The 13,399-nt window shown below is 35.5% G+C and overlaps 1 protein-coding gene across 2 annotated transcripts in view; it reads left to right on the forward strand.

The window, feature by feature from the left end:
- Positions 1-13,399, forward strand: part of LOC145980736 (uncharacterized) — a 37,498-nt gene that overhangs the window by 20,425 nt on the left and 3,674 nt on the right. For both annotated transcript variants that reach the window (XM_083113798.1, XM_083113799.1), the window contains exons 8-12: positions 91-200; positions 5,115-5,151; positions 6,970-7,184; positions 8,762-8,930; positions 11,923-12,087. In XM_083113798.1, the coding sequence (XP_082969924.1) occupies positions 91-200; positions 5,115-5,151; positions 6,970-7,184; positions 8,762-8,930; positions 11,923-12,087 (696 nt within the window). The remainder of the gene's footprint in view (positions 1-90; positions 201-5,114; positions 5,152-6,969; positions 7,185-8,761; positions 8,931-11,922; positions 12,088-13,399) is intronic.

Consider the following 13,399-nt stretch of genomic DNA (forward strand, 5'->3'; position numbering starts at 1 on the left):
CAAAAGGTTAAAGGTTTCATTTTTTTTCAAGTGTAATTGTCTTGTGCATCATTGTATTGTTTGGACAATTTAAATTTCCCTTTTTTACAGATTCAAAACTGGATCCATTTAAAATATTTACAAAAGTATCAGTTGGACGAAATTGTTCTGTTTGGAAATCCCATATCTGCAAAGACAGCTAGTGAATTCAAGTATTCAAGGTAATAACATTTTAAGTTACTTGCAATTCAGCAAGGCATGTGTAATTATCATAACAACAACAATAATGGCAACTGAATGAATACAAATAAACTTAAATGCATTTTTCTTAGTTGTACCCGTGTTTTGTAAATCTTCCAATATCCGTACATCTTCCTACTGATAAAGTTGCTTGAGCGTCATCTTGAATAGCTGAATGACACTTTATTCGCTGAGATTCAGGCAGGTGACACGTCCTTGTACTTCGGTGAGGTATTGGTGACACTGGTTTTGCCTTCAGTGTCATTTGATGTTTTCAACTACAGTGAAACCCCGATTTTACATTCACGCATTATACGTTTTCCCGCTTAATACGTTCATCCAGTCAGGCCCCAGCAAAAGGCCATGTTAAATAATTGGACGTTCACTTCAATTTTATGTTCGCTCTAACTCCCGCTTTATATGTTTTTCAAGCCGTGACAATGTCTTAAAATTTGGCAGAAACCTGTTCTGTTGACTATGCGACTTCTCCCTCCCTTTTCTTGCTTTTGCAGCTGTTTCATTCACCACGCGACCTTGTACTTCCAGATGTTATGCTTTCGTGCAAGAGGAGGGGAGCGAAGAGGCATAGTCAGTGGTACATCTTGCATTTGTGATACCTCCCTTGAGGGATAGGAAGGAAAAATGGCACTTTTTGCATTCCCCGTGAAGATTAAATGGGCCGATCCTTCTGCCGTGGGTTCAGACAACAAGCGCACCGTTGCCAAACCGATTCTCTCTAAATGCTGCCTTCCCTAGAGTTTGGACGCAATGTGTGTGACTGAGATGTCTTTGTTCGCCCTTCCCCTCCACAAAACGCAACTGGAAAACTGACAACGAGACTCGATCACCATTTGCTTCTTTGACCACACTGAAAAGTGCCACCAAGTATTTCTGCCCCGATTTTCTTGCTCCTGTGGAAGTGAGCACCCTTACACGAAACAACTAAACCAATTAACATAAAGGCGAAAAGACTTTCCTCTGGCGTCTAAAATTATGCAGTTGCTCTTCAACCTGAATATGCACATTCAACGAACATAGCGTACTGCAAGTGAAAAAAAAGATGCCCATCTTCCCCAACGTGAGCTCATTACTCGGGCACTGTGCAGAGCTATGCAGTAATTGGATTCAGCCCCTTTCTCATTTTTTAATACCCCGCATCGGAAATCTTGCTCATATGTCTGAAGCATTGACATGACAACATTGGAGAACTTCAAACAGTGATCCTTCTCCCCCCCTCCCTCCCTCCTTCTTTCTTCCTGCAACTTGTCTGGGAAAAAGCACACTTCTGATAAGACTTGTTCAGCGCCGCTCAACCACCTGTTCGTCTCCCCCCCCTTCCATTACAAACCGGAGGGAGGGGTGTCTGCGAGCAACGGGCAGCTGGCAACCGGCACCAAATGTTTCATCTCCTGACTCCATAGCTATGACTCATCCAAAGGGAAGAAAAATGGCATTGTTTTGAATCTCCTCTCCGAAATTTGTTTTGTTTTGACGATTAGGAAACACGAGTACCAGACACAAAGTGAGGAGTTAGAAAAAGAAAAGCTATTTATTTTTTCTTGTTCAGCTTTCTGATAAACACCTTGAACACACAGAGCAGTGCAGGAAGGAAATGCACATAATGCTAAGAATAATATAATCGCCGCTTATTATCGGAACCATTCACGTGCTGATAATAAATCATGCAATATTAAACGTTGACGGAAGACACACACACACACACACACAAGAAACAAAAAAAACCACCTCATTCACTATTGGTGGAAGAGGTGTTTGCCCTCCACAAGACTTCTAAATCCAATAATAAACGTCAATTAATATGAATGTAAATAACAATCAGTGGCGTGGCCAAAGAGGGTGATGAGGGTCATAAGCCCCCCCTCCCTCTGGCCAGTATTTCTAAAACAAAAGAAAAAGAACATCAAAAGCAGGAAAAGATTGCAAAATGAGGGCTGACTACTATGAAAAGTATATGTAACTCCATTCCCCCTTTCGAAAATCCTGTTCGCATCACTGATACTTTATTGCGACGTCTAAAAATGCATAAGTTTGACAAAGCTTGTTTTGTTCACTTCATGCTGTTGGGCTGATCGGGAATGAATACATATGCAGCTCAAAGTGGAATCTGAACCATTCTGCATATCTTCAGTATACTTTGATTACAGTGAAGATGCTTGGCACCCAGCTTGACACCTCCCCCCTCCAATTACCCAGAACTTCTAAAAAATCAAGTAATTACCAGTTTACAGAGTGAACGGAGATCTCACACGATCAGATGCATAAACTGAACCTAATAGGCAGCAGTTAGAAGCAGTCTTCCACCGTCCCTACCCTCAAAAGAGGGTCCCGCTAATCCGTCATTGATTATAACAGCACATCTTGCTTTCGACCTTAGAACTTCATTATCATACTTCCTTCCTGTTGTTAAATAATTTTTGATACAATATACCCCATAAAAAGTCGATTGTGTAGTAATTTCTTACTGACACTTGAGTTTCACCCCTCCCTTATGCTTTCCCGCATTACGTTTTTTATGTACGGGCCCCTGAAAAACGTAAAATCGGGGTTTGACTGTACTTCGTTCTTGACAAATTGCAAACGAAGTGGTAAATTTCTTTATCAGAATAGTCAAACATAGATGTTAACCCTTGCAAACTTTTCCAGACACAAATTCTATCCACTCTTCAAATTCACGATCTTTCCCTTTGCCGTCAAGTTTCAGAATCATGCTACCTCTATTTGGTGCAAGGTGCATGAATCTTAATCTTAAACCTTAGCTAGAATATTTACAGGGTAGGGTTCTTTGTAGACAATGAAACCAGACAGGATGCCTTCCAATGGAGACGTTTAAAGGAATATATTATTTAAACACAGGATACATGGAGTAAGAATATTTACATGATAAGCTACTTTCTTCTATAATTTTCTCGTTTACAGTCAATTTTCATCTCAATATGCTTTTTATTATTTCTTTTCTTCAATTTGTATATTCTTCTATCTGGACTTCCTTCTTAAAGGACAGGTCTGGACTTCCTTCTGGATTTCCTACGTGAACTTCCTTCTTAATGGACAGATCTGGATCTAGACTTCCTTCTTAATGGATGGTCCGGATGTGGACTTCCTTCTGGATTTCCTTCTATTTCAGCTTTTTGACGATTTATGAGTTCATATATCCTTTTTCCAACTTTTTCCCTTAAGTTTTGGGAAATATACTAATCTCCTCCTTTGCGGCTGCGATTGGAACATGCCAACACTAACTGGGTGCAATAGAGTGTATACTTGGTGCCAAACGACTGACAGGCGCAACCAAAAGTGCTGTGGGGCGTCGACTGGAATGTGCCGCCACTGATGTAAACAAAATTTCCGCTATGGGAATGGTAAATCAATCAGACAGATGCAATATCTGTTCAAAGACACAAACTTGTATCAGTGCTTTGGCTTCTTTAATTTTCATATTAATTTACATATGACCACTGATTTGATGTATCGAATATATATATTGATTTATTTCTTTTATATTTATTCTTTGCCTTCTTATAATATATTCTATTGTTTTTCATCTTTCCAATTTGCTTTGTTCTTATTTATAAAGTTATTCACATATATTATGCCAATTCTTAATCTTGCATGCCTGGTGCTGCCATCTCTGTTCCGCTTTGGCAAACTATTTACATTATTTGGTCCTATTGGGTACTTAACAATCATGAATGGACAACTTTTCACTAACGAACCCTTGCCACTTTTCCCTATCTCATGTACCAACAGCAAATGCAACAACTTGTACACCAAATCTTCAAGGCTATCTCTAGAACAAAGATCACTTCTGTATAGGCTACAAACCATCTACAATTCATTAAATGATCCTCCAGGCTTCCATCTATCCAAGCAGGCTCTCAGAACGGCATGCATCAAGCAGCTGAATTAATATTTGTTATATATGTGGGTGTGTGCTTCTCATTTGTTAATTGAATTTTTCTCTGTATTCAAGATTTTACAATAAATATAAAAAATCATAGAAAATTCACTTCAAAATAGTCTGCCATCTAAGATTTTTAAAAATTTTCTTCAATTGTTTCTCAAGTTACCTGGTTACTTTCTTTTGCGAAGTCCAGAGATTTACTGGTGAAAAATTTGGACTTGTGTTAAAAAGCAGTGAACTTGATTAGAAATATAGAACCTAGATTCAGATTTTCCATTTTTCACGGGACAAGCTGAAGAAACCTAATACAGGAAAATTTTATAACATGTTGTTACATTGCGACCATCAAGATTGAATATGTTGAACTATTTTCATGTATAAATCTACTACAGAAAGTTTTTTTTTGGGCAAATCCCAATTTCTTGTTTCAATATTTGGGTTGTGTTTAGTAGATATTAGAGTTAATACAGATTATATTACTAAATTTTACTTATGCATTATTTATGCTGTAGCTGTTAATGATATTTTAAATATAAAAAGTCGAATCTTTGTGAATCATAGTCAATCCTACTGTTATCACTTTTACATATAAAGTTAATATTCTAAAAACTAGGCGAAGTGGGATTCTGAGTGTGGTGTTAGCTAGAATATAGTGATCTTCTTACATGTTTAAATACATGAATTGCCCTATGGCTTTAGTCTGGAATAGACAGGGAATTGTGTTTTTGGTGAATTTGTAGACACTTGTTTTGTGGCTGTTCTTCGTCGAGGTATGTAGGCCATTGAAATAATTGTTGATACTATTGCAGTGGTTTCTGTTACCTGACAGGATTGAGTTTTCAACAAATATGTCCACTTGCAAGAGGTCAGTATAAATACATCTTAAATACAAACTGATCAGTAATATGCAGTTTTAATACAACTGTATACTGTTGCTGCATATTGAATAAATAACATTTTTTCCCTCTCATTACAGTTCCATTAGGCATTATTTCCCTGGATTGAAGAAACTGGTGAGTTTTATGTGATTGTAGTTAAATTTTCTTCAAAATAGTTAAGTGAAAGTTGTATTCCTAATTGGGAGAAGAGAGAAACTAGTGCTCACTTTATCCACGAAACTGTTTTTTTCTTCTTTGTTCTATTAATTTCAGTGGCCACTGCCACCATCCTCATTGGAACTTGTGAATTAATAGAACAAAGATGACAAAACAGTTTCGCAGATAAAGTGAGTACTAGTGTCTCTGTATTTATGAAAGTTTGAGTTATAACCCATTTTAAGCATGGGATTACTGATTCATTGTATAACTTGATATTTTTTAAAGATTTCTTTTTTATTTATTTATTATTGCTTAGGCTATTTACGAAGATAAGGATGATGATAGTTGAAATTGATGAGTGGCCACTGACAAAGGAATTCCCAGGCTGTGATCACGCTTGGAACCTTTAGTTTAGATCATGATCCGATTACTAGCCCACAGAGGTAGCATCTTATGCATTTTTAATTATATTAAAAACTGTGGGCTTAAAATTGCATAGCTGGCGTCAGCGTTACTAGGCAGTGCCACATGAGTTTTGTGACAATGCACTAATTTTGTTGATCCAACTTTTTAATGCAAAGGTAAAAGAAATTACACTATTATTTGGCTGATGTAAAATTTATCAATAATATAGTGATCTAATATAAAATGGCAAAAATTTAATTGAGAATTTGAATGAAACATTCATTTCCTTAATACACATACAGGATGTCTCATTCAGAACTTTCCCATTATGGATTTTTACTACTGTAAAACTAATGTGGCTAATGTTGGAAAATGTGTTTTTTTGAAGTCTACTTTATGCCGAAATAGGCTGATCAAGACTGGAACAATAGTTTACAGTGAACCTGTACAGTATGCCGGGAAAGCAAACTTACTTTTTGATTACAATGCAACATTGTAACTGCCATGTCATTGGGGAGGCCATTGGAAAGCTTGGCATCGGTCATTGAAACTCCTAACTAATGGCCCGAAATTCTCCGTGCCTCCTGAGCAGTACATGTTATTTTTTTTTTCAATAAATTTGTTATGTTGCTTTAAAATTGCTGATTCATTTTTAGTTATCCAATAATAATGGGTCACCCTGTATTTAAACAAGGATTTTATGAGTTGAACCATATGCAAAAGAAAAATAAATATTCATATGCAAAAGAAAAATAAATATTTAACACAAAAGCAGTACATGAATTTTAATTTTCTATGTTCTTCTTAAAGGTTCGTATAACCACTTTTTGTAGATGCAAAATAATCTTAACACAGTTATTTTTAGTGCTTTTTATTTTATTTTATCTGCGACGTTTTTTTTTTTTTCGATTTGTTAAAGACAAGTACAGTTTGTGTATTTATTAAAGGCACATCAGGAGATGTGGCAGTAGGTGACCACACATTCATGATTTAGGCTCTAGGCCATTTTTGGAAGTGATGCGATCAGCTCTGCTCCAGCTGCTTTTATCCTCCCAAGGTTGCTCCCAGGCACCCATTTATTAGAGGCTACGTGAACCTCAGAGTTGCTCCATTCAGGGACAAGGTTGGAAAACTCCCATCGTAGACCACCCACCCCAGGAATCGAACCTGGGTCTATTACATGCCAGCCAGGTGCTCCACCTACCATCTAAACCACTGAAGCTGAAATATTCACAAGGACAATAAAATAAACAAATTGTTGAATAACATTGAATACTACTTATAGATATAACCTACATATTTATACATAAAAGAAAGAGCAACAATGAAAACGTTTTGAAACATTTCAAAAGTAAACAATGAAAGTATGATTTATTTTATCTTTTTCAGGATGGATGTGACTTTGTGTACGTTCTACCTAATTCAATAAGCACCTACCTTCTATCCCCAGATAACATACTGCCTGTAAGGACATTCTTGGAAAATTATTACAGAAAGTATGATTCTGAGAATAGGGCAACATTGATCAATGACTATGATGTTAATGCTGTTTTTTCTATTAAATTTGCACAAATACCAAACTACATTCCAGCCGATAAGGAGAAGTAAGTAGTATTGTTTCTATTTTATGCTTGCATTTTCAGCAAATGGGCTGTTTCTTATTTCAGTGGTACTGAATGCAATTTTTGTTTGCACAAAGAGATTGGGCCATGTGATGCATGCATTTGAACTTCAGTATTTTTTATTTAATGTTGGGAATTCCAGGATTTATTGGCTCCAGGAATTCTGCATGAATTTTTCTCCATAGACTTGAATTTAATTTTAATTGAGGATGGAAAAGAAAGCTGCTTGGAAAATAAAACAGAATTCTCTCAATTTGTTTACTTTGTTAGTGTCCTTTACAGAATAATATATCTGACACACGGAAAATTTTTTCAGGATAAGAAAACTTGAAACTGATTAGGTAAATTTGAGTTCGCAATTCTTATAGAAGTAACATTTTTTACAGATTAATATATCCCATAACATTTGTGACTTGTGTTTGTTGATGTATTTAGAGTCCCAGTATGTGAAATGGTAAATGTTTCCTCTGGGAACTAACAGACTGGTGAACAGCATCAGACTCCAATACAAACATCATCAGATTACTAGGCCAAGATAACCTGAAATCATGGAAATACTCTTGTTTTTCACACTGCACCAAGTTCATGCTCTTGCCTTCTCACTTTCGTCCTCGTTCCTGACTTGCTCATGTATTTTATACTATTTTCTGAAAAGTAGGGTATCCAGATGTCTTATTTATTAACTTTATATTAAAAGTTTGATATAATTGGCTTCCAACACAAATAGTTTCTCCAATAATAATGATAATAAAATAATGAGACAGTGTTAGCACCTGAAATCACATGTTCAGATTTTCCAATACTAGCTGATAATTTTGCAGTCTGAATGTATCATGAGGAGTGCACAAAATGTTACTTGCAGGGTCTGGATAACCAGAAGGGAATGCAGAAAGCTGAATTATAATTATTTCTTCCATCAAATTTTTGTTCTGTATTTGAATTTGGTAAATAAATACAGTGGAACCTTGATTTTACGTTACCTTATTTTACATTTTCATGAATTGTAAGTTATTTCACCTTTGTTGCTTGAATAACGTAAAATCAAGGTTCCACTGTATATATATATTTAAAAAAGCAAAATTCCAACTGAGTGGTATGAATACATTGTATAACATATGTAGAAAGAGGCATTGTGAATGTGAACAGTTGAAATACTTACATTATTCAAGTATCTGTATTGATATTGGCAGAAATTGGCAACATGAAACCTCCATGATAGCAGAGTGCTTTACATTATGGCCTTGAAACCAATGGTCCTGAGTTCAATTCTTGATGGGGGTCACAAGGCAGTGGCTGGGCTCTCACTGTAAAATGTGGGCCCTATAAGTGTAAAAAGTGAACCTTTTCTGTGTGATAAAATAAGATGTACCTCTGTCACATTATACAGACGTTTATTGCTTAATCTCTTGCTGCTTGTAACCATGTTATTTGCCCCTCACTTGTATTTTAAACTGCTACTAGTCTCTACACCAAATTGAATGTCATATTATGTTGCATGCATACTTTCTAATATTTTCGAGAAATTCTGTTTACTTTCAATATACTTTTTAATTTTTCAGGAGAAATTTCTTTAAAAAAATAAATCGAAACTTGATGAAAGTTGCAGAGGGAATCTCACGTTACCAAACACTTCACTATGGAAGGAATACAATTCTGTCGGTTCTTTCACAACTTCCACAGACTCAACATGATCCATTGTCTTTATCAGTTGACATACTTAGCTGTACAGTAAGTGTATTCAATTTTCATGTAACTATCTATGTATCTCTCGGCAATTGTCTCCACTTTATAATAATTTCTCTTGTGTAAGTTGTTTTTTTCCATGTGGAGCCTGTGAAATAATTTGTTCAGATGTTCTGTTTGTGGTCTGTAATTAAGAAATATTTAATCTAGATGCGATTTTTTCTCCTTTATGCATTTATGATCAAGAATGTGGTTGTTAATTGGCCAAATATTGGGAGGCAATTAGTTATTGCTAAAGTGCTGATCAATATGCACTAAAAAAGTGGAAAATATGCATGCATCTATGCACTAAAAACAAGTAAAATATGCACTCAAATATGCAAATTATGCACTAATGGAAAAATATAGGCACAAAGAAAATTCCTCGAAATACATTTATTTTTTAAAGTACTACACACACATAGTGACCATTGAAGGTAAAGACGATGTAACAACAGCTTCCATGTCAAGTAAGGTTGCAAAATCTTGTATTAGATTGAATTTACTATTTCCAGTTGTTAAACACAATATAACAAAAATCGTAAAGTAGTTTTGAATTTATGTAAATTGCAGTGCACTACAACATATCTCTCTAAATTGGTTAGAGTGATTATTTTCCGTTTATCAATTAGTATATCCTTGTATGAAGAAAAGGTGCGCTCCACACTACAACTTGTCACTGGACAATATTTCAATGCAGCTATGTGCTCTGGCGTGAGATCTTGTAATAGTTCTGTTGATTCACCTTGTAGCACAGCTTTCACTTTGCACAAAAAATTCAAACCTTGGTTCTTGGAAGTCACTTTATCTGCCTTTTATGCAATAATTCTCCCCACTGATGTTGGAACGGATACAATTTCTTTCTTGACATTTGCCCAAAGAGTGAGAGCAGACATTCCTTCTGTCTCCAGTTGCGTCACAATTGAATGGAGGGATGCAAACTGTGCATTTATTGTTTGCTGTTTGCAGGTCTTGCTAGAATTTCTTGGGTGGATTGCAGTCTTCGTGTGCTGCAATACTTGATATTTTTTGTCACATGGTATCTGAAACAATACAAGCAATTTTAATATCTTCTGGATTCACACTGTTGCGGTTCACTAAAAAAAAAAGAAGAGACCAAGTTGAGTATAAAAAAGAAAAAAATATTATACTTACTTCCTTACAGCATACTCTGCTGAAAATCGCTCTCCCGTCCGTTTGTAAAGTAGGCTCTCTTATAATCCACTGTTTTAGTAAAACAATCTTCGATGATTTTCCTTTGGCATCTTCACACAATGCAAACTACACTAATTCAACAGAGTACAGACTGTTTACGAGCAAAAATCTCCCTTGCCTTATATAGGCCAAGGAAGAAGGCCGGGGGAGGGGATGCATGTGTTCTCTGTGTCATTGCCAGGTATGCACGATTAGGGATAACCGTCTGCCCTGCAGCGCATAAACAGAGGTTTTTGAACACCTGTGATTGAAAATTTTACTCTCAGAAGCACTCCACAGATGAAACATTAATCAAGTAAACAAATATATTTTAAAAACTATCAATTTAATGGTTTTTTCACGTAATATGCATTTATATGCACTTTAAAATCCCCCTACTGCTCTGAAACAACTTTAAAACCCAGTTGCATATTAATTAGAGGACAGGAATAAAATATGCAAATATGCAAAATCCGCACTCTAGTTATTACTGTTCTATGTGGTGAAGTAATGTTCTGTGAAGCTGGATATGATAAGGTCAAATACTTGCTATGACAGCTTGTTCGGTCATCTATTTCACTGTTCATCTTCATCACAATTAACTTGCAGAATTAGAAAAATGACATGACATTATGAAGAAACAAAATATGACTACAACACCTTATAATAAATGGATCTTGGGTTTGATTCATGGTGGAGGCACATTTCAGTGACATTTCTGGTTTTGACTAACTTTAGTGTTCAAAAAGTATATTAAAAAATAAAAAAAGGCCGTTAAAAAACCTTGTACCATGACACATATTTTCCAAGTACATGTCATAACTTTTATTGATTTTTTCAATATGAAAGTATGTAGGGATGATATTAAATTTTACTAACATTGATAAACAGTCGATATTATAACAGTGTGGTAATATATAGTGGCAAACATTTCAAAAAGGACTTCAACGTGTCATTTACGCCTTAATTAATGTATGAAAATGATGAGTTTGATTGTAGAAAAAACTGCTCATTAGAAATGTTATTTTACAAATTGTATGTGAATTTTGCATGTATTTTCTTAGCTGATGTATAAAAGAACGTATGAAATTGTCCAGAGCATTTGAAAATAATCATGTATAAAAACTAAGAAATTCCTTTATAATGCTTTGAGTCTACTGAAAATGCACATACAAAAGTTAATTTTTGCTTCAGATAAATTTTGGTCTGCAGGTAAGCAAAAGCAAAACTTTGAATCTTTGTTTTTCTTCCTTCTTTTGTAAAATTTACGTCATTTTTCTGCCTGTATAAGTTACTGTAATCTGAATAGTGAATTGATGAATTAAATGAATAGGTAAATATAATAAATATGCATGCCTTATCCAGTCTTCGAATATAAAACTACTTCTTTGTAGCAGGCTGTACTAACTACTTTGCCGCAGAGGCTGACTTTCTCGTGTTTTGACAATTATTTTGTCACTGAAGGGGCATTAATGTCACATATACTTTTTGTAAGAAACATATTAGCTATGTTGTGATAATTTTTACTGCACTGTGTTATACCTTGAGTAGCATAATTAAACTGTAACCTAAAGTGTAAACGTACAAACCAGTCTTGTTTAAGTGTAATCTTGCAGATTAACAAATTATATCTAGTGTTGAAATGTATATATCTAATAAATAATGATGGTAGATCCTTCTATTTCAATTATTCTGGTTCGGATTCCACTTAAACAGTAGGCCGAGTCCTGGTTAGCCTTCCTGTGCATAAACTAGACTTAAAATCTAAACTCAAATTCAATTACCGGTATTCTTTTCCCAACAGGAGTCCCTTTGGGTGATTTCTGTGAGTGGTGTATACAGAGAGCCTTGCATCAAGAAGTCCATCCATTCATTCAACAGAGTTTTTGCTGTAATTCCATCTGGAAATAGGTTTATCATTGCTAATGATGTGATGATGGTCACCAAAATTACTACAGAACAACTTCAGGTTTGTCGTCACATTTATTTTATTGTTGTTGGAGGTAAACAGATCTGTTTGTGTTTGAAATCTAGTTGGATATGCTGGAAGATTATAATGAACCATGTTTGTTGGTGCTGTATTAGTCAATACAGGTGATATCAGTGTCCAAAAGTACTCTTCATACTTAATCTTTGATACTTTTACCCAGGTCCCAGATACCTCGTTGGGTCCATAAAATATTGCACAATCTAAATATCTTGGAAATTATGCAAAGAAAAGGCAAAAAATTAATATCCCCAAAATATTTGGCCACCCTCACAGGTAGGTACCGTGCCATGAAGTGGAGGATGAGAAGGTAGAGCCCTACACATTCTCAATCTCGGCAACTTAAGGAGGTGATGTGTTCAACACCACGTTCATTTCACTTTTATCCCCAGGGTTGCTCCAAGGTACCCATTTATTTGAGACTGGGTGAACCCCAAAGGTGCTTTTATGCAAGGGCAAGGATGGAATATTTCCGACTAGATCACCCACCCTGGGTCTCCTTCATGGCAGTCAGATGTACCAACCTGTAGACCACTAAAGCTCCCAAATTCATAATATTTTGCAAATAAAGTAAAAACCAACAGTAGTGCATTTTGTGGAGTTTGTTACATCAGGGTGTAACAAACCTGGAATTAGCCTGGAATCTACTTTTGTACCTGGATAACCTGGAAAAAGCCTGGAATTTAACCAGAAACCTGGATTTTTCTCAGTTACCATTTTCACTACATATGTCCACTTCACTTAGGGGCTTGTGTTTTGTGAGTACGTGGATGGCGACCACGGGGATACCTGAGCAGAGTCTGTCACTTGCATTTTGGGGGGAATGCTGCGATTCAAGGGATTTTTTGGTTAATTTTGAGAAAGTCAGTGAAAGCTTGGTCCTGGGTATGTTTTTGTTACTTACAGAATTATTGTACAAGCGCAAAGTGCATTTTGTATGAGTATGAGTAAATTTTGTAAAAATAAAGTAACTGGCCATTCCCCATCCAAGAAGAATATGCAATAACTAGAGGCACATATTTTTGGTAAATAAAAAAGCAAAATTTCGGTACAAAAACAGAGTCAATTTCGGGTTCAAAGGCGGTAATTAAAATACAATTTCGGTGTTATAGTGGTGAATAATCACATCAAAAGTGCTATATAAAATGACATTTTGGTTTTAAAATTGTGAATATAATCCTAAATTTGATTTAAGAACTGCACTTATTACACTAAATAAACTTAACCCTTCTAATAGCACATTTATGTCGTTACCACAGTATTAAGTTTATTCCTGTGTAAAGTGATCCATTTT

Source organism: Lepisma saccharinum, chromosome 28, assembly GCF_977018435.1.
Source record: "Lepisma saccharinum chromosome 28, izLepSacc3.1, whole genome shotgun sequence".
Taxonomy (NCBI): Eukaryota; Metazoa; Arthropoda; class Insecta; order Zygentoma; family Lepismatidae; genus Lepisma; species Lepisma saccharinum.